Consider the following 24,053-nt stretch of genomic DNA (forward strand, 5'->3'; position numbering starts at 1 on the left):
CACGCAGTTTCTCCAGTCAACAAATCCAACAGCTCCACAATGAAGAAGTCCAGACTGTCACAGCACAGGTGAGGAGGCTCGCCAACATCCAAAACTGCTTCTTCAGATTGTCTTCTGTATCCGGCTGTTGCACCTTTAGGGTTTTGATGCCTTCATGGTCTGCTTTAATGTTCAGCTTGGAGTTGGATCTCCCGTCGTCGTGGATCATCTTCTTCCCGTCACTCTTTCACACTGTTTATCCATCCGTCCCTTTCGTTGAGCTCTGTGCAGCGATCCTTCCCTTCCTCCTCTGATCCAACCATTAACTTCAAAGAATTTCTCTCTTTCTCTTTCTTACCATCCTCAGAGGCTCCCTCCTCCTCTTCCTCCTTCACCTCCTCCTCTTCTCCTGATCTCTCCATACATCTGGAAGAACAGCTCCATGTCTCTCTGCAGCGTGGAGTTTCGGCGGTCCGCGTCGGCCTTGGCTCGCTCCATGTTCCGGATCTTGATCTCGGCGACGCTTTGGCTGCGCTTCTGCTGCTCCAGAGTGACCCGGAGAACGGCAACCTGCCGCTCGAGGACGTCATTGCAGCGCTCCAACCTGCAGCACACACACATAGACATACATTGGGGTCGAGTTTAGGGCTCTGTGCAGGCCAGTCAAGTTCTTCTACACCAAACAGGTAAAACCGTTTCTTTATGGAGCTTTGTGCATGTGGGGCGTTTCTGCCGCGGCTCAGAGGACTCTGAGACACCAGTAAAGGTTTGTCTTTATGAAGATGGCAAAAGGCAAAATCCAAAAACAGGCAGGTAATCCAAAACAGGTATAACAGGTAAGAAAGGCTGGGACACTATGGAGTAGTAAGAACAATAGACAATCTGGCAAGGGATGAATGGAAATTGGCCTATATATACTGTATATATATATATACTCAGAGGTGATTGGGGAAATGAGAACAGGTGGGCAGGGAAGAGTCAGGTGGCAGAAAGGCGGGAAAGCCGGGGGTTACTGCAGGGCAGGAGGGAGTGGCAGGGTCTGAAATTGACAGAAGAGTTAGTAATATGGAAAAGGAAGGCAGAAAAAGAAAGAATGAATGAATGAATGAATGAATGAGCTGTGACAAACTCCCATGTTGAAACAGGAATAGGTATTTCCAGACGTGCACACTATTGTCTGTAATATCACTGAATGCTGTAGCCTTACGATTTACCAAACTTGGATGTACAGGGAATAGACCAGAAGTATGTGGACAGAGCTTTCCACACACGTGTAGCTGTATTGTGAATCGACAGTTACTTCTGCATATGATCATTTTGATAACAATAGAAGAAGACATGACTTCTCTGGAACTACCAATCTCGAGAAAGTTTAACTAAAAGTAAAAGGCTTGTGTGGAGGACTAATGTGTTTACAGTGTGTGATTATTGATGAGGATGCCTTCTTCCTTCTTGTGCTGGTGTCTCACCTCTGTATCCTGGCCTGGTACTCAGCCTTCTGCTGGGCCATCTGCTTCTGCAGCTCAGCCAGGAGTGAGTGAGCCTCCCTGGGCTGTGACTCAGGTTCAGGCCCCTGGAAGTTTGGAGGACCAGAGGGGAGGAACACCTCTGAACTGCCTGTGCTGAGAAAGCTGTCACTGAGTACAGAACAGGAGGCTGGGGAGTTAGGGTGGTGGATGCCATCATCATCATCATCATCGCCGTCTTCATCGTCATCGTTGTTGTTGTTGTCTTCATGGCCGTGTTTAGCGCTGTTTTCCTCCTCTGCTACCTGACTCGAAGGTAACCTTTTAGGTTTCTCTGGTGACATGTCAGGACTAACGGCTCTCGCAGCATCACCGCTCTTGTCCAATGGTAGAAACTCACAGGAGGACCACGAAGAGGAGGAGTCCCTTGTTTGCCCAGCTTCCTGTAGCTCTGCTTCCTCTTCACAAGTTCCAATACGGCCTCCAGGATTGTTGGTTTCAAAAGCTCCTCCAGGGACATCCTCCATCCTCTGATGTAAAGCCACTCTGTCCATGTTGTCGTAAGCAGAAGGGGTACTATCCTCCTGAGCTTCACTGCTGCCCCTACTAGCTGTTTCTGGCACTGCAGCCGCTTCCTCTGCAGCACTAGAGCTCCAGAAACCAGCATCTGCCTCTCCGGGGCCTGACCACGCCTCTGCCCAGCCCATGAGCGTCAGTCTGGGCTTGGAGGTGTCAGGAAGTGGGTCTTGTAGCTGGAGACTGGTTGTAGAGGCTTGAGCATTTGCAGGAGATGGTCCTTGGCCAGCATGATGCTGGTGATGCTGAGGGGACTGACTGGAGGAGGGCAGGGGGTAGAAGCAGTTCTCTGGGTGGGAGGAGGTGTAGCGATGGCCGAGGAGTCTCTTCTGGGCCCATGACGAGTCTGAATTGGCAGCAGCAGAGTAGATACAGCTACAGGAAGCAAGTAAAAAAAAGAGCTTAGACTATCAAGATGATCAACTCAGGGACTTTTTACATCAAGCAAGGACTACACCACAACAGTATGCGATAAAAGTTTGTGTGCATGTGTAGTCTACCTTCTTCCCAGGTCTTCACAGTGGAGGTATTTGTGTGAGATGTAGTGAGTGTTGGTTGATGGTGAAGCTTTGCTAGCGCAGGTCTGTTGTACCTGGGGTTCTGTGCATCTGTGGCGGGCTGTCCCGGCTCCCTGGAGCGCTCTGCGATGAGAGGCATAGACAGCTGGCGAAGGCAGGGCGTCGGGTGAAGATGAGGCTGCCTCAGAGCGCCCGGTGACGCATGCGGACCTCCCGGTGGACGGGTGGAGATGTGTGGCGCTACTTTGGCAAACAGAGACTCGTGCTCTCTGATCAGCTCCAACATCAAGACATGGACCAATGCTGCGCCTGGGACACAGATAGAGAGATTAAGATTTCCTTCAAAGAACCGTTTACACCCAATATCTTTTCAGCATGAAGCGCTAGCCGGCTAAAAATGTTTGCAGCTCACTTGCTTGGATCCATAGTGGTTAAAATGGACTGAAATGGTGACCCAGTTTCATTGTGAAAAAAAATAATTATATAAGCTATAATATAATGCTAAACATAAAACTCCTGCAGAACATATGCTAAGTGTGATCCAATTTATGTTTTTGCCATGTGATATCACAGATGCTACATCAATGTTTTTTTTTAACAGGACATAATTTTTTTTAACAAAATTGACTCGTTCATTATTCGTATGGTGCTGTGGGTCAGTTTGTTCTGTCTACCTCCCATGATGCTTTGTGGGTCTTCAGCTTTGGCTCGAAGGATGTTTGGCCCAAACACAGTGGCCAAGTTTTGGTCGCTCATCTTGTTGCTGCCAGAGTAACTCTGGACCTCGTTCAGAAACCTGTACACACACACACACACACACACACACACCCTCACTTAAGCAGATAAAATAAGTGGTATAGGATATAGCTATTTAAGACTGGTGTTTGTGATACACCAGTCACGATTCCCTACTTACTTGCTATTGTTTTGAATACTGAATTCATTCAACAAATGTATGTGCCATATTTAAGATTAACCATTTATATCCACTTTTTCCATTAGTTATTTCATAGAACAAAACAAATACTTGAGAATGAAAACCTGGAAAGGATGGGTCTTACTGGCAGATGAAGTTCAGCAGGTTGAAGTTTGCAACTGGCAACTCATGAAGAAGATTCCTGAACTCCCCCAAACCCTGAGGGAAGACAAAGGGAGGGGGAACGAGAGGATGGGAGTTGGGAAGGGGGAAGAGAAGAAGAAAGAAAGCAAAGATTGTTGCCAACACACTAAATCAAAGTGAGCATGTTGCTGTCTGCATGTGTATGTGGAATTTAAAATGTTTTCAATCGTCATATATAGCTGCAGTTACCTGTGTGCGGTCACTCCTCAGCTTCTGTCCACACAGCAGGAAGTCCTGGTAGCAGCTGTGAGGAACCAGAGGCTCCGGCAGCTGTCTGAGGTACAGCTTCAGTAGTGATGCCACGGTGTGGACGTCTGTGCTGCTGCACGCAAAACACAACGAGTTAACTTTTTTTTTTTTTCACAAAAACTTTTTGAAGAACACTTGATCACAAAACAGTAGAGACAAAAAGCGGACAGATTGCACCTGTCAAAGGACGGCCTCTCCCCTGAATCAAAAGCCTGCTGCAGCTCTTTCACCAGACTGGCCTGTCCTGGCTGACGAAACAAGCCCACTTCATGGAGGCCACGCTCCCGGATGAAGGTCACACACTGCTCCACCACCAGAGGAACCAAACGCACCCCATAACGTCGCTCATACAGCACCGTCTCCTCCAGACGCTGACCAAAGACCCCTGCAAGAGAGGAAGATTATAGCGAGGACCAATCTCTGGGACCAAGGTCCACTTCATCCAATCAGAAACAAGATGACTCAAGCTGCAGCTGCTTTCTGTGTAATGTTTCCAGAATCAGAAACCCATGGATTATTTTAGGGAAAGAATCCAAACATGGTGTGTTCACCTGTAAAAGGGATCCAGACTCCCTTGTTGAGGCTCTTCAGCCACTCGTCACCCTGACCGGCGCTGTTGGACAGGAAGAAATACGAGCCTGGGCTGGCCAACACATCTCTGTTACCTGCGTACACACAAACATGGCCACTTTTAGGGGTTTTGTCCCCAAGTCAAGCCTCAAGTTTTTATAACAAGGTCAAAGTGCAAACTATGATGAAAGTCTGCGTTGACCACGGCGATGAAACAATGGGAATAGATTTGTGTGAGTTCAATTTTGATGTACTAGAACTACTAGTATTTCCATTTTATCCTAATTGATACTAATACTTTACTACATTTCATAGGCAATTATTGTTCTTTTGACTCCCTACATTGATCTGACAGCTATGGTTTCTACTGTAGGTTCCTAGCTTTTGCTTGTCACCCCTTACAAAATTGTAACTGGGGCTCCTTGTCACATTTAATGTTGTCATTTACACCAAAGATTCATTTTCTCCAAACTACTTGTTGATTTTGATTTGGGCAAACAAAAGTAATTATTATTGATTTGCAATCAAAATCTATACTATTATTATTATAAAATATTATAATTTATTGATTGTTGAGTTCAATCTCAGATTAAGAAAAAAATGGGAAGAGAAACGGAAAAATTATTTAAGCATAACTGCAAAAACAAAAAATGTGAGAGTATGGTTTATTGCTATGAAGTACCTGTGATGTTTGTATAAGCAGAAGAGCCTCGATCTAAATGAAGAAGCAGTTTCATGTTTGACCACAAGGTGGCATTATTTCAGTACAGTTACTGCAGCTGCCAGTACAATCACCACATGAAGTAGTGTAAACTATAAGAACAGCATCAGACCAAAGCAGAGAAACGCTTTATTCTCTGTGATGTATCATTTAACTTCTGCAACAAGAATAAATATGCAAATATCTTCCAGTCAGTTTGCCAAGCACTAATTCAACAGGGATTACTTTGTTTTGTGTTTTGTTATCTCACCATCCCATAGACAGTGGCAAAGGAAATATCAGTGGCATAAGTGAACACAATCTGCAGCTTTGGATCAATGTGAAGATCAATTTTTCTGAGTTCTCAACACACCCACACACACACACACACACACACACACACACCATAAGCTCCACCCCACCCCATCTCCCTGTCTTCATCTCTCTATGATGCACAGACTCGTTAACACACTTTGCTCTCTTCTCCCCCATGTCCCATCATGCCTCACTGTCTGTCCTCCTCAAAGTCACATCAAACACACATGTATGTATGAAGCACATACATGCACACACACACACACACACACACACACACACACACACACACACACACACACACACACTGTCACCTCAGATTGAATGCTAAAGACCCTGAGTCAGCATTTAACTGGTGTCACTCACTCAAGGGCAACACACACATACACAGCGTTCTGGAGGGATTAACAAATAGTGTGTGTGTGTGTGTGTGTGTGTGTGTGTGTGTGTGTGTGTGTGTGTGTGTGTGTGTGTGTGTGTGTGTCACCTTTGTGGCCTGTACTGTCATGTTTCCAGGACTTGAAGCAGCTGAGTCCCATGCTGCAGCACTCCTGCTCCAGTTGCTACGGTAACAGTAGTAGATGCTCAGCCTAAATTACTCCGATGTGACGATGTGAAAGTTCAGGAGGAGAGACACGAGCGGTGCATAAAAACTGCATCACTTTTTTAAGATCTTTTTTTTGTCAGTCTTCTGTCCCTGTCAGAACCCGGAGTCTCGGTTTTATCCAGCAGGACTTCAAGTGTGGGAAGATGTTGGTCTTGAACACTGTGGTAGATGTATGACCATAAGTAGTTTAAGGGGGAATCCTTAAATAAGAGACATTCTTGATTGAGGTTCCTGGATGTGTCAGCGTGAGGGATGGATTAAGGTGAATGAAGTGTCTTTTTGGAGCACACGGTTACAGAGAGGCCCTTGAGGTTTAACCTTGAATTCTTGGTGGATATCGTCTGAAAAGAGCTTGAAGGAGTGTCTTAAAAAGAGACTCCAGTTGGATAACGAAAGGTTCCTATGGATCGTAGAAGTTAGAGATCCTTAAAAAAGAAAGGCGAGATGCTCTGATGGATATTTAAATCTTAAAGACTTCTCAGTTCCAGGATATTAAACTTTAAAAAGAGGATTTTTGTGGATATTCTGGTAGATATACAAATCTCAAGTTGGTCTACATGGACACAGAGCCTTATAGAGAGGATTGTAGTAGATAGAGAGCTTGTCCTTGATACATGTCTTGAAGAGAGGTTTCTTGTGCATGTGCAGCCTCACAGAGAGATTTTAACCTCAACCCAGCCTTAAAGAGAGACCCTTGGATGCAGGATCACACCTTCAGGAGTGGTTTACGGTGGTGAGTCTTTAAAAGAGTTGCCATGTGGAAACACACTGTAAACAGAAGATCTTCGCGGATAGCAAAGGACTTTGAGGAGAGATTCTTTTTGGATCGGCCTTTAAGAGAAGTTCCTGTTGAGTATGAGAGAGAATAATGTCCCAGGATCAGACAACTCTTCTCTGATTATTCTTAAAATCCCTTTCCCTGCTCTCCGTGGAGATCTCCATTTGCCATGGATGCGCAGACGGTGTCAGTCGATTTATTTCCCGGACAAAGGCAACATTTTCTAGCACGTAGTATTTCCAGCCTCCTCTTCACAGGAGCCATCTCTCCAGAGCCGCTGAGTGATTTCCTGACAGAAAGTTCAAAACTTGAGAGAAAATGATCACTACATACATGCTACAAAGGGTTTCAAGACATCCATATCCAGAACCCCAGATACCCAGTCTTCATTTGTCCTTTCGATTGCTTTAAAGAGGAGAGACTTAGTGGAGAATGAACCTCCTCACACCAGGAGCCGGTTGTCTGACTGTGCTTGCTATCGTTGCAGTATTTCATGATGACCGACTCACTGTCTGAGACACTGGATCAGCACTATTCCACCTGTTTCTGTCTATTTCTCTCTTTTTATATTATATTTTCTCTCAGCAGCTGACAAAAAGTAAAACCATCCCGAAGGAACATTTGACTCTTTTTCCCGTCTCGTTTTTTTCTTCTACCGGCCGGCGAGTCAAACCAGTCCATCGTCCATGAGGAAAGATCTTAGTATTCCCCCCTGTATCCTCCCACCCTCCTTCTCCTTGTCTCCCTCTCTGTGTCCTTTGCTTTATTAGCTCTTTAACTGGACGTCCTGCTCCATTACCAGAACACAGTCTCCGCGTCTGAATGTCCACGTCCTCATCCTCCCCATCTCTCTTCTTCCTCCTTCTTTTTCCTTTCTATATGTCTCTCCCGTTGTCCATCTCTTTGTCCCGTCTAGCATGTCCTTCTCTCTCAGTCCCACTATCTCACTTTCTCTCTCTCTCCCCATTTCCCAGCAGTGTGTGTGCCCCCTTGTTGCCCCCCTCCCCATTTACCTCATCAATAACCATGCTCTGCAAGTGTGTGTGTGTGCGTGCGTGTGTGTGTGTGTGAGGCCTGTGCATTAGGAAAATTGGTTCTCTGCGACGCAGCGCTGTTTTACCAAAGTAATCACAGCTGATGGTGAGAGAGAGAGAGACAGAGAAAGAGAGAGTGAGAGAGAGAGAGAGAGAGAGAGAGAGATGATCTGGCTCAAAGTCTGCGGCTGCTGAAGTATGGTCTGCTACAGCAGACACACACATACGCACACACATACGCACACACACTGTCACCATGATTCAAGTGGACATAAAAGCGAGAGAGGCTGGTCAGCCCAGTCAACTTTTGAACTCAATTAAAGTATGAGGAGCCTCTCCCTCGCTTTCTCTCTCTCAATACAGTTCAATTCAATAAGCCTCATTGGCCTGAAGTACAATACAGTATATAGTACAGTATGTTGCTGAAGCTTTGTTATTAATCAATATAAGCAATCAAAGATTACCAATCGTCCAGCCTACAGGGTAACAAGACATATCACCAAAAGTATGTGGACTCGTGCACATCACCGCCACATGTATTCAATGAACATCTTATCCCAGAACTATGGGCGTTAATCTGCTGCAATAACAGCCTCCACTCTTCCGGTTTCAGGGTTTACACAAGAACCTGGCTGCAGGGATTTGCTCCACTTCAGCCACAAAGAGCCTGGCTCACATTTCCGGTTCATCCCTCAGGTGCTGGACGGGGACGAGGTCAAGGCTCTGTGCAGGCCGGTCAAGTTGTTCTACAACCAACAGGGAAAATCATTGGGCAGCACTTTACATTACAGCTCGGTTATAATGTAATATATTATTACCAAAGTAAATCTGGGTAATATTGGACTGAAATGTATGTAACAGGGTGACAAGGGGCCAAAAACAAATTTCAAAATACTAAATTCAAAATTATTTAATAACAGTATAGTAATATTTTGGAAACAATATGATAACTTACTAATAATAAAAGTCGTATCAGTTCAATATTTGGATTTTAAAAAATGCTAATAGAGGTAAAAAGAGGTAATCATCAAAAGGTGGTAATTAAATTATCCTCCCTGAGCTAGCTAACGTCAGCCACTTAGCTCGCTAGCAAATGTTAGCTGTTGAAGTTTGCATTACCTTAAAACCATCTCCTGACTCAAACATCCTCATATGACTATAGCTTCACTTAATTTCACATGCGTCTCTAACAATAACATATTTTCATTACATTAAGATAAGCTTAAAAAAAATCCAAAAGTTTGTGCAGCTCTATAATAAAAAAGTCTTTGACAGGAAAACAAAAATAGGTCATTTTAAGTGCGACGGACTCACAGCCCAGTAGATATTAATACTATACAGTAAGTCTGCCTGTCTGTGCGTCTGATTGACTCAATTCTAATCACAGCTGAGAGCTTTCACATCTGTCTGTCAATACAACTGGCACTGGACTGCATGCTCTTCATTACAAAGTGCTGTGTGTGAATGTGTGTGTTTCTGTATGTGTATGTGTGTTCGTGTGCTCTCCGCTAAATGAAATTTGTCGCCTCCTCTCCTCTTCACTTTAACTGCATGTCTGTAATAAATCACAAGCATGGAAATATTTCTTACTAGAGGCCGCCAGCCTCTGTCTCTGTCAAGAAGCACTGACCCGGCTATTTGCATCTCCCAGAGTAAACACAAAGTCTGGCAACAGCACCCCCAAGTGATCACACACAATAACTACAATTTGAATCACTCAGCGTTTTTTTTCAATTGCTAACAAGCATTGGTCAATACATGCGTTAGCAACATGCATCTTGGCCAAACGTCTAATCTCACCCCCAAAACTCAAACCACAGGAACCCTTCATAAATGTTCAGTTCTCCCTCAGAATGCAGACTCTGTTGCTCATAACACACTGACCTAAAAAGACACAACAGAGAGTATTATATAAATGATGAACTTTAATCTTTGAAGACTGAATGATTTTTCACATAAATCAGAATTTCATTATCGAATACGAATAACAACTTTTCACTAAAGGTGTTACATTCCCCCCGTAGCTGAATATTAATGATTGTGTTTATGTGCTGTGTCGCTCTTTGGCCTGTGTGGACATCTGAGGACCTGCAGCCAGACCTCCAACCTATTAGTCCACCTGAGTTTATGAGGACCAAGGAGCCGCACTTCCCTCCCTCTCTCTCTCTCTCGCTCTCTCTCTCTCTCTCTCTCTCTCTCTCTCCCTCTCTCTGTGTGTGAAGAGCTATTTGTCAGAGGTCAGATATTAGGCCTCCCTCTCTCCTGCATTTGGCCACAAGTTCTCATCAACATCACATTTTATGTCTTCTCTGGCGATGCAGCGCGGAAAGTATCTTCTGGAATGTCGAATCGAGCCCTGGCAGTCTTCAGGAGAAGTGTCTCCACACCCTGCACTCATGCCATCCAGTAAGGACATCTGGTCATGTGGATGGTGGTCATAAACCCTCCACTTTCGCGCAGAGAAAAACCCGTCTATGGGGTTCAGGAAGGGGGTGTATGGAGGCATGAATAAGCGAAGTGGTCTAACGCCACATTATTCCACACAACAACAAATATTTTCTTGCCCCTTGACTTCTCTCCTCCGCTGGCACGAGTCGATTATGTAGGTCATTCAGAAAAGAAATCAACTTCTACCTCAAGTCTCTATTGTAGGTGCTAGTTTGTGTAACAGCAAACCACTCACTGGACAGTGCTGCACACATTGAGATGTTAGCTCCTCTCTGGCCTGGGATATCCTGGGTTGCTCTCTGTCCAATCACGTTTCTTCCCCTGCAGCATTTTTGACAGGTTGAATCCACACAGGTGAACGTATGTATAGTTTGTGTGTCCATCTCCATTACTCTCTAAAAGATAGTAAATTCAGTTTCATAGTGCTTTATATTATGCATAGCTGTGTATGTACCTTGTTTTGTTATTGAACAGACATCTTACCTGGGCATTATTATTGATACCAGACTTCTCAATGTAACTGCTGGATTTATATAATATATAAAATGATATGATATAGTATATAAAATTGTACATATGCAGTCAAATGGCATGCTGTTGGCTGTACAGTACATACTGTCGGAGTCAGTCAGTCGTCACCTGCAGCCGCTGCCAGGTTGACTCCACTCCACGTTCAAACTGCTGCACCTAGGCACTGATGATGTAACTGCAGCTGATTTTAAAACACCAGAAAATATTTACTTTGAGGATCTGTGAGGCGTCTGTCCGTCTACCACATCCACCTTGGGATTTCATTTAGCCACGGTGTTTTGATGTTAATTTTAGCCCCGCTGTCAGATTTAGCTCTGTTACAGGTTGTAAAAGTGTGTTCAAATGTTTTATAGAGAAATCATGACCTGTAAAATATTTTATAAGTGTAATACATCATAAGGTGCCTGGTGCCTGAGTGGTCTGTGAAGCAATCATATTTCATGAGTCAAATAAACAATGGAAGATGTGTGTGCAGCAGTCGGATAAAAAAAAAAGAAAAACACATTTCCACAACATCATACTGTATAGGCTAACCTCTTACAGCCAACCTGATCTAAACCTAATTTGCATCAATTTGCATATGTCAATGTAATGAGCTTATAACAGAAGAACTGTAAGGCCAAAATGCATTTATGAGAGCTCATGTGAAAGGTTACATATTCTAGTTTCTGAAAATGTGCTTGCTTTGCATGTGGCCACTGAAACCTGTGGTGCATCTGTGTCCATTGGGGAAAGATGTTTTGCTACTGCCAGCGACAGCATTAACAGATGTTTACTTACCAGTCTAGAACCAACGTTGCAAGTTCAGCATCAAACTTCATTCCTTTACTCGCCTGTCTCCTGTGGTGGAAGGTGACCCCCTTTCTTTTCTTCTATTGAAGTGCGCATGCTAACCAGCTAGCCCCGGCACGTCTCGTCACTTTCCAATAGCGAGTCACAGTAGCGTCCAGTCTGCCCTGAAGAGGTAGCGCTGCTCAGAGGACGTTTTATAAACTCTGGTCTTGCCAAGACTGGTAAGTGAACAGCTGTTAATGCTAAAACTGGCTACGTAGCAGTGTCAAAACTTTCAAATAGCTACTTTTAAAAGGTTTCCTACTTGATTTTTATTTATTTCTATCTTTCTATTTCTATCTCATTTTCCATTTTAACATATTTTTAATGTTCATTTTATGTCTGCTCCATGTGATCACTTGTTGCATGTTATTTCTTTGTTGTACTGCACGTCTTGTATGAAAGGTGCAATACAAATAAAGTTTATCATTTTCATAATTACTATTATTAGAACAGTTGTGACCACAGATCTTATGTAACACTGTGTTTACATGGAACCAACAGTCATGTAGGAAATGTGAGTTGAATGTGTATTTAGTCTCCTGTATCATTTATGGAGTACATCATAAAATCTCGTGCATCATCCTGCAGTTCCAGATCGGACACAGTACACGATGTTTTCTCCTGTGGAATGAAAGAAGAGCCCCTGCAGGGTCAGGCCATGGGTTGAGGCAGGAGCAGCTCCCCGTGTCCCTTTTCACTGCTGCTGGCTTAGTACTTTACTGCCTAGAAGTCCGCAGGAATGTCCACGTCTTGGTTTTCTGTGGGTCATAATATTTTATTGCACCTCAGACACCATTTCTGTCTCCTTGTTTGGCAGCTATGCAGCGTGGCAACAAGTGTTTTGCGTTCCCACTGGGATAGACTGGTCGAGAGAAGAAGAAGGAGGGTATGCTGCTCCAACTGACCAGCAGGAGCCCAAATAGCACAGAACTAGCAGAGAAGAGCAACAGGAGACATCACAGCTTCAATAATAAGAGAGGTAAGCAGAAAATTCACTCTCACTAAACAGAGATATAAGAGCAGGAACCTCTCTTCGGCTCAGCAAGGGTTTGACAGGAAAATAGCACTGATATACTAAATGTTTTTAACTTTTGAGATTTCTTTAAGATGAGCCCTGCCCTGTTTGTCTGGCACAGCTTTATTTACTGCAGTACTGTTCGTACGTTTACCCAGCATGTCTATTAAAAGCATTGTCTTGGTGGGACATCTCCATTTGAACATTGTAGGTCTTTTAACCGTGTACAACTTCCAAAATGGTTCAGGACAACAGGGCAATGTAAGACCTGCATAAGGTGTAATGGAATTTGTTTGTTTATCATTCACCTATACCATGACTATTTGCATGCTTTCACTTTGGGACTGTGACGCTGTATCCTTAGTACGCTGCATGAATGAACACACTGCACTCCACGGTATGCAGTGTGGTGAGCAGGCATAGTGAGCATTGTTGGAGCTGTGGGTGATGGTCAGTTTACAGAGTTAAGACTGATGTTGGATTTCATCTAAGTGTATTTTCGGCCTTATGAGATGAACTGTTAAAATACAACTGATAGGCCCTGATAATCCCCCTCAATTAAATCTATCAGTCACCTATCTCAACCACTTGGATTGAATTTAATCATATTACATTTAAAGTAGAAGCTTAAAGAATCAGCAGGTCCAGAGCAAAAAGACAACGACAATTATAAAAGAAAAGATACAGTATGACAAAAAGACGAGTGCTTTGTGACAGAGAGGTGAGGCTCTGGACATTGCCAGATCTCTAGCAGTATGGTTTAAATACTGCAGATCAGGAAAAAAGCACTGTAGCATAGTATTTTGTTTCCCTGAATACAGGACAAGGGACAGGAAAATTAAGCTAAAAGGAAAAGCTACAACACTTTGAAACATCAGCAGAGAAGTCAACCGTGCAATCGTCCTCCAAAGAAAAACATTAGCATCCATCATTTCAGCAAATGCCCCACCAAGACTTCTAGCGGCGGTGACTCTTTAACCTGTGGCAACAAAGGTCCTCTTACCCACAATGGTTCCCTAACCCAATCAAGGCCCTTACATGTGTTGCTCTGGATGGGCACCAGGCTTACAGCTCTGCTTCATTGGTCACTAATGGAAAGATACAGTTAGATGCTTAGTTTTGTTTGATAAAATCAGAACAATTTTAACATAATTTAAAAATCAAGGGGACAAGAATTGATCCCTATGGGACACCGCACGAAGGATTTACTGAGAAGGAGGAGTTCTTGACCAAAAAAGAAAAACCAGAAAAGTCTATTATCCAAGAAAGACTTAAACAATATAATAAGCATTCATATAAACTATAAAAGCAAGTTCTGGATAAATCAAGTCTTGTTGGCTGCAGTCGGAGTTGGCCTCCCAACAGCAGCTGTATTAGTACCTTGTCGTGCCTATTAAGCTTTATGCGGAGTGAAATCCTCTACACTACTGGCAGTGGCCTGTGAGTAGTGAGTGTTGGGGGATCTTAAGTGAGTGACAACAGTCCTGCATGTTGTCAGCAGGATTGAGCCGTCCTTAACGCAGTCGATCAGACACAGCTGAGCTGGGGCGGCGTGGAGAGACAGAGCTATTCCTGAGGAAGGGAGAGAGAGAGGGAGGAAGAGAACCCTGCTTTGGAACGACAAACACTCCTTCACATTGTTGGCTATAAAAAGCAAAGTCCCTTGGCGTGTCATAGGCCAGTCAACCGAAACATGTAAATATTTTAAAAGAGCACAGTAAATACATGTTTTTCTATACTAAAAGTACTGTATATTGTTGATATAATATGTGTTAAAGGTATATTACAGATGTGCCCTTCTGAGGGTATACTTGTAATGTATCTTTGGTGTTTTATAACATATATAGTGTGGTGGTTATGAGATGTTAGTTTGTACGTAAGGAGTAAAACTTTTCATTAATTTACCTCAGTAAACTTATTGAAAGAAAACTATGTTTGTAGTTAATCTTAATTTTTTATTCTGGTGGAGGAATATGAAATTATACTGCTGTGCTTGTATGTTTACCCATTGGTGTTGGATATTGTTCACTCACTTTACCTCAATTTCAAAAGATTAATTTGTGAAAGGACAATTTTTTTCAACTTTTTTACTTTCTGCGACTTGGAAAAACTGTGGAGAGACGGGAATATTTCAGTCTGCCAACTTCTACAAATTGTAGGTGGCACTGACACTTAACTTCTCTTGCAAGGGGAAAAAGGGACATAGCGAAGGCATAGACGTACGGCAGAAGCGGAGAAGGAGGTGATGAAAAGATGAATAAGAAATAAGACGGAGGGAGAGAGAAGCTCCCCCGCTGTGAATGGCATGTCTGCTATTTGTGGAAGAGGGACAGGGAGAGGTTTTCGTTGCACGAAGATACAGTAGAAGCATTGACAAGGGTGATGACCACGGTCCAGTGAATGCGACGAATCCGCGTGCCATCGCATTTGATACCGTAAACTGTGAGGTTGTGGACGTGCTGTTGTCAAGATGTCAATCACCAACGGAAAATCTCATTTAGCCGCTTGAATTAAAAGACAAAATTTTATATTTTTGTTATTGTCCGACCAAAACCATGATCTGATTTTACTAACAAGTTTAATCTGTGCATCCAAAGTCTGATAAAGCTCAGTCCTCTTTGCTCAAAGAGCTCCGTCATTGTCCAAGCACTGTTAAAACCACCTCGGTGAGCCACACTGTTGTACTGGGCGGTATGTTCCCTCAAGGCCATGAACATGGTCACGCTAGTTTATTTTGAGCCAATCCCACGAACACTGCCCAGCTGCTGGAGGAAAGTACTGGAGAACTAAAGGCTGAAAATAGGCCGTTAAGATACAGTGGCAAGAAGTATGTGAACTCTTTGGAATTACCTGCTTTTCTGCATTAATGGATCTTAAGATGTGATCTGATCTCTGTAAGTTACAAGTATAGACAAACGCAAACTCTTCATTGAACACTAAACATTCACAGTGATGCTGGAAGAAGTGAGTGAATGTTAATCACTGGTCAGAAGCGGCAAAGCCCCAGATCAAGATGCTCCTTCCACTCTGCTTCACCTCCAGGATGATGTGTTCATGTTGGTATGCTCTTTTTACTCTATACATAGTGCTGCTCGTTCTTCCCAAACAATTCAACCTTATTTTCATCAGTCCATAAAACATTTCTCCCAGTGGTGCTGTGGAGTGTCAAGCTGCTCTTTGGCAAACTTAAGGCATGCATGGGATGTTTTTTTGGAGAGCAGCAGCTTCCTCTGTGGTGTCGATGGCAGGACACCAGGATCCATGCAACTACTCACCATGATCTGTATATGGTCAACTCATGAACAGAGATGTTGACCAGCTCCGATGATCCCTTTAAGCCTTTAGCTGTTACTCTGAGTCATCTTAACTGGACGCTCACTTCTAGGGAACTAAACCATCTCCATTTATAGACAGTTTGACTGTGGACCGTGGACTTTCCAGCTAAACACAAATCAACAGCTCTTGATCGTAAGTCTTCTGAGATCTCTTTTTTGCAAGGCATGGTTTCACATCAGCGGATGTGTCTTGTGAACAGCAAATTCAAAATGTGTGTTTTATAATCTTGTTTCATTGATTTGACTCCAGGTTTGATAACTCCTGTCTGCACTTAGTTCGAAGTTGTTCATATACTTTTTCCAACCCACACTGTGAATGTTTGACTGGTGTTTTCAGCATGGTCAAGAACAATACAATGAATTATGTGATATTTGTTATTTGTTAAAATAGATCGTCTTTGTGCTTAATTGTAACTTAGATGAAGATCTGATGATATGTTAAAAAATGTTTTAGCAATAATGCAGATAATTCCTGAGGATTCACTGACTCTATCTTTCCACTGTACAAACTATTCACTTCTGATTGAGTCATGTTTGCTAAAAACTCATGTCCAGCTGAGTAATCCTCTACTTAACATTTTTAAAAAATGAAACAAAATATTTGTGATGTTTTTAAGTGTTAAGCTTTCAGAGGAAACCAACGGACATTTTTCAGACTGCATTCATGCATTTCTTCCTAATATGTTAATGTAATTGCCAGTTGTGTACAACACTCCTCTCTTTTGTATATCTTACTTTGTCATATCCAATGACTGCTCTAAAAACCTAATTTCCCCACGGGGACCATTATAGTTTCATGTTTTCTTCTCACCCCTGTGGAAGCTGCCCTGCTCGATGGGGGGTCGTAAGTAAGCCTCTTCCAAAAGGCCAGGGAAAGCCCTGGAGATAGCGACACCAATAGGTTTTTAGGTTGGAGGGGCCTAACACTATGTATAGCTTTGAAGCTTTGAAAACAGAGAAGAGGGCATCAGGGGCTGAGGAGACAGGGAAACCTTTACCCCCTGTGGATCAAGGGCTATGGAAGAAGGAGGGTTTGAATATCAGGCAGTGCACAGAGGGCGAGCTGTGACGTTCCTGCACGTTTCTCCACGGCCAAACGTGACTTTTCAGTTTTTATTGATATTTTGTTCCGAATTAAATTAAACATTTCTGCTTTCACAAAGTGAAGTAGAACAACAGAGGACAGAAAGAGGAAGACGCTGAAGAGTTTCTGAGCTTTACTCGTCGTTCAGGTGCAGCAGCAGATCTCGTACGTTGTAACGCTCCCCTTAACTATTTTTACAACCACTTTATTTGTATCAGTGGGGAACAGTATGTTAACACGGGTGTGTGTTTGGATATTCAAGGAATGTGTTTTTATTCTTGTAAGACAGAGTTGGTTGTTGAGTCTGTCGGTCCGGTTTGATCCAGTGACGTATCTCAATAATTACTGGATTGATTTCTATGACCCTCTGATGATACCCTACTTTTTACCCTACTTTTTATTGTATCAAACATTTCTATTGAGACACTAAAAAGACCTAATTCCAGTGCAGGCTGCATGCTAATGCTAATGCTAGCTGGCAAAAAGTGAGCATGTCAAAGGGAATTCTTTCATTTAAAAAAATACTTTATTAGTTAACACCCTACATTAGCATACTTTATATTAGCATAATAACATGCTGTACATAATGCTATGAGTAATGAATGAATCATTTTGTGGACACATTAATCAGCTCTAGACCAAAGTCTGTACGTGCCTGGTTTTTTGGTGAATGGTGAGGTGAACGTATCCAACTAATGATGGCAGTGAAGCGCCAAAAAACAGTTTGACAACCGCCAAAAAACATCAGAAGAAGAAAGAGTTTCTGTTGTTTTGTTTTTTTTTTTATGGTTGAGATTAGCTGTGGTGGAGCCTGGGAATCTGTTTTATGTTTTTGAACTGCTGCATCATTTGGTTCATGCAGGATAAATAAAATTTCCGTTGCATCTACAGTATACCTTTACTGCACCTTTTTTTTTTCACTTTCTACATGCTAAAGTACAAAGTTAACAGATGAGAGTTCAGCCAAGTTTGACAATGCAGAGCTGAGTCTGATCAACAGCAACCACAGAGGATAAAACAGTCTGATTTCCTGTGGCGCCACTCTCAGGTCAAACTTCCTCACCTCACTTGAGTAAACCCTCTGCCTGTGTGTTTTGTCTCTGTCCAGTCATCGGCAGACCTCCAGAGGCTGGAGAAGAGGGAGCAAAGCGGGATCACACAGCCCAGCGTGTTCTGCAGTACTATGGGAAGGAAGGACAACGACTGTGGGTCCTGGAGAGGAGGTAACATTATTTACTTCCACTTATGAATTGCTCATTTTACTTATATGGATGTCTAGCGCAGCTCACACTGAGTCAGTATGTGGGAGCTTCTTACTCAAAAATAACAGAAGTGCTCAACAAATAAGTATAAAGTAATAGTAATTTACAGTGACTGTTTTAAATGTTTTCACACAGCAGGAAATCACTTGTGTCTTTCTCTCTGATGGTAGATGGTGACGACCCCAAAATAGACCTCCACACTGACGAAAAGCCCGGGAGCTTCAACCGGAGCCCACAATGCACCACCTCAGAAACTGATAACTCGGTACGATATCCGTCTTCTCGTTTATCCTCCTTCTCTCTGATTCTGTTCGGATGTTTTGTCTTTCAGTATTTTCTTTATTTAATATGTGGAATTGTTTTTGTGGCTCTTTGACACATGAGGACAGACCTGGATTTTTCTTCCTCTTCTTGGTAGTTTTCAGTCCTCTGTGTGATATAAGTTCAAACTGTCTTTTTTTGTGATAAACAAACTGACATTTTTTTAAATGGTCACCCTATCTTTCTTGTGCACTGTCTTATCCTCATGTTCACCCCTACGTCTCGAACACGACCGCCAACACCTCTTCCGTTTTGTCACGTGTGTCCAACATTCGACTCAGCCCGGGGACAACTCGCTCCGCCTTGAATCTGCTTCTCTCTGTGACAGCGCCGTCGGTGCCGGTGATGATGAGGTGAAGAAGAGTCACAAGGGAGGGAGCTGTGAGGACGACGAAGAGGGCCACCTGGTCTACGACGTCGGCCTCGTGATGAAAGAGAGATGTACTCAACACCTTCCTTTATCTGAATGTGTTTTTTTGTCCTTGTTATTTGATGTGGTGACTTTCTAACACGGCAACATGAAGGTAACTCTGCATTCACACCACCAGCCACTCCAGAAATAGTTTTCTGTCGCCTCATTGTCTTTGTTGGTGCAGAGAAGTTGGCCGGAGGTCACAACACTCACATCCTTCAGTGCTTACGAGCTAAGATTTCTACAGCAGCTGGATCAATGTGGTTTTTAGTGGTGTGAACACAGACGCAGCCAAGAAAATTACACAACTTTTTTTAATTTAACATTAACTACATTCATTTGGAAGCACGTTACAGCCTGAAGTCGGTCTGTATGTTCTCAATCCTGTTTATTTTTGTCCTCCTTCAAAGATCCTTTTGTGATTTTTTTTCCCCACTCACCACTGCACGACCCTTTCAGTACACTGCTGCTTACGCTGCTGACCCTCATTAATGTCTGTGTGTTTCTCCCCAGATGAGGTGGTCTCTACACTGGGAGCAGGAGCCTTTGGAAAAGTGGTGGAGTGTATTGATAGAGACAAGTAAGCAAACCAGAAGCACTGTAATCGCCGTGTTAACTGAATGCATCATTAGTGCAGTTACTTTTTTATTTTTTTAGTCTTATTCTGAACTTGTGTGTGTGTGTGTGTGTGTGTGTGTGTGTGTGTGTGTGTGTGTGTGTGTGTGTGTTCAGCAGAGACGAGCATGTGGCTGTGAAGATCGTGAGGAACATCGAGTGTTTCCGAGAAGTAGCGAGGTCTGAGATCGCAGTGCTGGACGAGATCAACCGCCTGGATGATGACAACAGATTGTGAGTGTAACTGCAGCAGACGTTCAGAGTAAATCCTGGAAGGCTAATAAGTCTACTACAATTATTACATTTTACCATGTATATCTTTTCTTTTTTAGGTAGGTAAGGATAACTCAGTTTTTGTTTTTAAAGTGACAATAAAGCGCAAAATAAGTTTAAGATCAATTTTTGCTCTTCAGCTTCTTCAGTTATGTAAAGCCAGGCCTCATGTTCATGGATCACTTCCTCTCTCTCCTGCCAGCGCCTGCGTCAGGATGCTGGACTCGTTCGAGCACGAAGGCCATATCTGCATCGTGTTCGAGCTGCTCGGCCTCAGCACCTTCGACTTCCTGCGACAGAACGAGTTCCTGCCGTTCAGCGTGGAGCAGATCAGACACATGGCCTTCCAGATCTTCAGAGCCGTCTGCTGTGAGTCGAGTTGAGTGTGTGTGTGTGTGTGTGTGTGTGTGTTTAACAACTTCTTACCAGCCCTGTGACCTCTGACACCTGACCTGCTCATCGTGGGTAATTTTTCATGGTTGTCGATCTTGGAATTGGACATTCTTTGTTCTTAGTGGAGGTTGTTTTTTATCTCCGTTTGTTGGTGACATCATCCAGCAGCAGCCAATAACATAAACAAAACAAGCACTTCAATATTCAATTAGTTGTAATTTATTAATACGTTTTTTCAAGTATATGTAAAAATGTATTATTTAAATATTTAAATGTTGTATGTTTTTCTTGGTTTTACTCAATTGTGATTACAATGTGACTGTTCCAGGAAAAAGAAATCACGATACATTACGGACCATGATGGACACTTTTCATTTACTTATTAGATTTGTCACGATATCAGAATTTAACTACACAATCATCGTGACCAAAAGAAGAATTTGAAAACAAAAATGAACAGTCACTTTCTTCTTCATCTGTTTGTTGTGTGTTTTGCCTCTTTTTTGTCAAATGAATTAGACTGAAATATGAGTGTAGGGAGGTGGGCGATCGTCTGTAACCTCTGACCGAGGAATGTAAGAGAGAAAATCAGAGCGTCGCAACACGTTCACCGTTTTCAGATTTTACTCTCGCTTAACAAAAACGCAATAACAATGTGTGGTATTTTTTTATGTGTTTTACAGTCCTGCATCGTAACAAGCTGACCCACACAGACCTGAAGCCAGAGAACATCCTGTTCGTGTCCTCCGACTACGACTACAAGTACAGCGATGAGACGGTAACAAGCTGTCAGAAAATACCAACTCAAGCTTCAAAAGTTCATGCTGTCATTTCAAGGTTTGCCAAGTATTAAAGGGTGTTTAGCTGTGTGTGTGTGTGTGTGTGTGTGTGTGTGTGTGTGTGTGTGTGTGTGTGTGTTTGTTTGTTTGTTTGTTTAAGGAGAGGAAGCTGAGGAGTCTGGATGTAAAGGTGGTGGACTTTGGCACCGCTACATTTGACCATGAGCACCATGAATCTCTGGTGTCAACACGCCACTACCGAGCTCCAGAGGTCATACTGGGTACACACACAACTCTCACACAAACACACACACACACACACACACACACACACACAGAATTACTAAACTGGACTGGAGTTGAGCTGCAGGTTAATTAATCCACGTTTTTATTTTTACCTGTGTGTTTGTCCTCAGATCTGGGCTGGAACCAGTCATGTGACGTTTGGAGTCTGGGCTGCGTTCTGATGGAGTTTTACCTGGGACGTACACTCTTCGCGGTACGCACAAACACACGCATGTACACATACACACACTCACACACACAACACACGCGCACGCTCGCACACACACAGAAACAGCATTGAGACCTTCTGCTTTTCTGTTGTTTCAAGACTCACGACAGTAAAGAACATCTGGCCATGATGGAGAAAATCCTGGGACCGATTCCTCCCCACCTGCTGAGAAAGACCAGGTAACCACACACACACACACACACACACACACACACACACACACACACACACACACACACACACATTATTTATACCTATTAAATCTTCCTTTTCTGCATGTTGCTGACATTGCAGAACAAACAAGCACTAACATCCACTTCAGCAGTTTTATATCCACATTCCCATTTACTCCTTGTCATGTGAGTGCATCAAGATAAACTGGTGAGGCTAATTTTCTATTAAGGTGCCATTATAAGGAGGGTGAAATGAGATAACATGATTAAAAGTCTCCAGTCAATCCTCAAATGATTCAAAACCATGTGGAACATGTGATGTAAATATCTACATCTACTGTATGTTTGGTTCATGGTTCATCGGTCCGAACAGATCTGATGTAGAAGCTTGTGTGATGTTTAAGTCACATTTTCTATCAAATTTCTGTCTGTCACCTGTAACCAACTACAACCCATGTGTGTGTCCTGTGTTGTGTGTAGGAAGCAGCATTACGTGCACAACCAGCGTCTGAACTGGGATGAACAGAGCTCCACCGACGATTACATCAAGACACACTGTAAACCACTCAAGGTACACAGCACCCGTATCAGCCAATCAGCTTGAGGCCGTGAGGTAGAGTTGGCAGCGACAGGAAGTGAGAGTAAGTGTCTGTCTCTTAGCAGTACATGCAGAGGGAGAACGAGGAGGAGCGGCAGCTGTTCGACCTGCTTGGCTGCATGTTGGAGTACGACGTCTGCAGGCGGATCACTCTGGAGGAGGCGCTGTGGCACCCGTTCTTCAGCCCACTGAGGACGCAGAGCCATCAGCGCAGTTAGCACACACACACACACACACACACACACACACACACACACACACACACACACACACACACACACACACACATATTCAGCATCTACCTCAGACTACCATCAGATTTCAGCATTGTGGTTACTAAACTATTTTGGTTTATAATTCTGTATTGATGATTGTTTGGTTGATTGACATATACAGTCATAATATCAGTTGTGGAGAGCAGAGCATTCCTGTTTATTTCAAATACATTTGCAGTCTGCATGTCATTGTAAAAAGTCACTTTTAATGCAAAACAATTCCATGTGTTCCTTCATTGATTCTCAGTCACTTGTGTCAGAAGTTTGTTAATAAATATTTTGCATTTTGTTGTCTCAATTCTGTTTTATACAATGAATTACTACTGTTATTCACCTCTGCTCACACGTCGTCAGACATGGGTAGAAAAGTCACATTAATGTTTGAGTATCAATGCCTTGAAGTTTGTATATTAAAGGAGCTGCTTGTAAGATTTGCTACTGCTACATAGCAACATTAGCATTAGCAGCTGTTTATTTCGCAGCCAATGTGGCGTTTATGAGACAAGAGGTTATAATACATTCTCTGAGCAGAGCTACTTCTTCAGGGCAGACTGGAAGCTCGGTATCGGAAAATGACGAGATGGGCCCACGGGCTGGGGCTAGCTGGTTAGCATGCTAACTTCAGTAGAAGAAATGAAGTGATACAAGTAGAAGCAAAACAAGAGGGTTGCTTTCCACCACTGGTGGCAGTTCTTGATGAGTAAGGGAATGAAGTTTGATGCTGAACGTGCATGTTTCTTCTGGACTGGAAAGTAAACACCTGTTAATGCTTAAGTTGGATGTGTAGTTTATATGTGTGTAGTGTAGTATAATAACAAAACCTACATGTAGCTCCTTTAAATTTGGCCATCATTTCTATCACTTATAATAATGTTGTTCTCACAACTCATCACTTAAATCTGGAAACATGGCAACATTCCCACAACAAACAGACAGCTGATGAAGTCTTGCAGTTGGATTAACAGTAAACCACTTCATCTAGAGTTAAAACAGAAAATTCTGAGGTTTCTTTAATAATCCTGCACTGCACAGGAGAAGTGTGCACACTCAACTATTACAAGTTGTCACAAGTCAGGTACGGGCAACAGGGAAACTGAGGGCATCTGGTGGAGGAAAGAGACAAAATAAAACATACACCCTGCACAGGTTTCCTGCTCACATTTAGAGTTGCCAGTTTACCTGCATGTCTGAGATATGATAATTATCATTGCATAAATGTAGCTGTGATTTTTTCTTTTTTCTTATTTTCTTCCTTTTGGTGTCCATATGTATAACACAC

General features: G+C 43.0%; 2 protein-coding genes across 2 annotated transcripts; one reads left to right on the plus strand and one right to left on the minus strand.

Moving 5' to 3' along the window:
- Positions 1–342: 342 nt before the first annotated feature.
- Positions 343–6,032, minus strand: LOC111217004 (rho GTPase-activating protein 24-like). The gene is made up of 9 exons (XM_022738688.1): positions 5,981–6,032; positions 4,460–4,573; positions 4,086–4,293; positions 3,849–3,981; positions 3,601–3,674; positions 3,214–3,335; positions 2,614–2,848; positions 1,449–2,396; positions 343–583 (listed from the first exon to the last, which is right to left on the minus strand). The coding sequence occupies exons 1-9, from the start codon at positions 6,030–6,032 to the stop codon at positions 343–345; spliced, it is 2,127 nt and encodes a 708-aa protein (XP_022594409.1).
- Positions 6,033–17,092: 11,060 nt separating this feature from the next.
- On the plus strand, positions 17,093–22,728 carry LOC111217005 (dual specificity protein kinase CLK4-like). The gene is made up of 13 exons (XM_022738690.1): positions 17,093–17,173; positions 18,268–18,382; positions 18,592–18,686; positions 19,024–19,183; positions 19,668–19,734; positions 19,887–20,003; positions 20,245–20,411; positions 21,119–21,213; positions 21,375–21,495; positions 21,631–21,713; positions 21,828–21,907; positions 22,382–22,472; positions 22,562–22,728. Exons 1-13 carry the CDS (start codon positions 17,093–17,095, stop codon positions 22,715–22,717), a joined length of 1,428 nt encoding a protein of 475 aa, XP_022594411.1. The 3' UTR covers positions 22,718–22,728.
- Positions 22,729–24,053: the final 1,325 nt, after the last annotated feature.

This window comes from Seriola dumerili, unplaced genomic scaffold, assembly GCF_002260705.1.
Source record: "Seriola dumerili isolate Sdu_G_001 unplaced genomic scaffold, Sdu_1.0 BDQW01000040.1, whole genome shotgun sequence".
In the NCBI taxonomy this organism is placed as follows: Eukaryota; Metazoa; Chordata; class Actinopteri; order Carangiformes; family Carangidae; genus Seriola; species Seriola dumerili.

Bases quoted from the DNA above. Each gene is read 5' to 3' on its own strand.
- LOC111217004 (XM_022738688.1), bottom strand. From the start codon at position 6,032: ATGGGACTCAGCTGCTTCAAGTCCTGGAAACATGACAGTACAGGCCAC. The intron at 4,294-4,459 runs GTGAACACACCA...CCTCTCTTGCAG, and splicing joins AGTCTGGATCCCTTTTACAG to GGGTCTTTGGTCAGCGTCTG. The intron at 584-1,448 runs GTGAGACACCAG...TGTGTGCTGCAG, and splicing joins TACCAGGCCAGGATACAGAG to GTTGGAGCGCTGCAATGACG.
- LOC111217005 (XM_022738690.1), top strand. From the start codon at position 17,093: ATGGAAGAAGGAGGGTTTGAATATCAGGCAGTGCACAGAGGGCGAGCT. The intron at 21,908-22,381 runs GTAACCACACAC...TGTTGTGTGTAG, and splicing joins CACCTGCTGAGAAAGACCAG to GAAGCAGCATTACGTGCACA. The intron at 22,473-22,561 runs GTACACAGCACC...TCTGTCTCTTAG, and splicing joins CACACTGTAAACCACTCAAG to CAGTACATGCAGAGGGAGAA.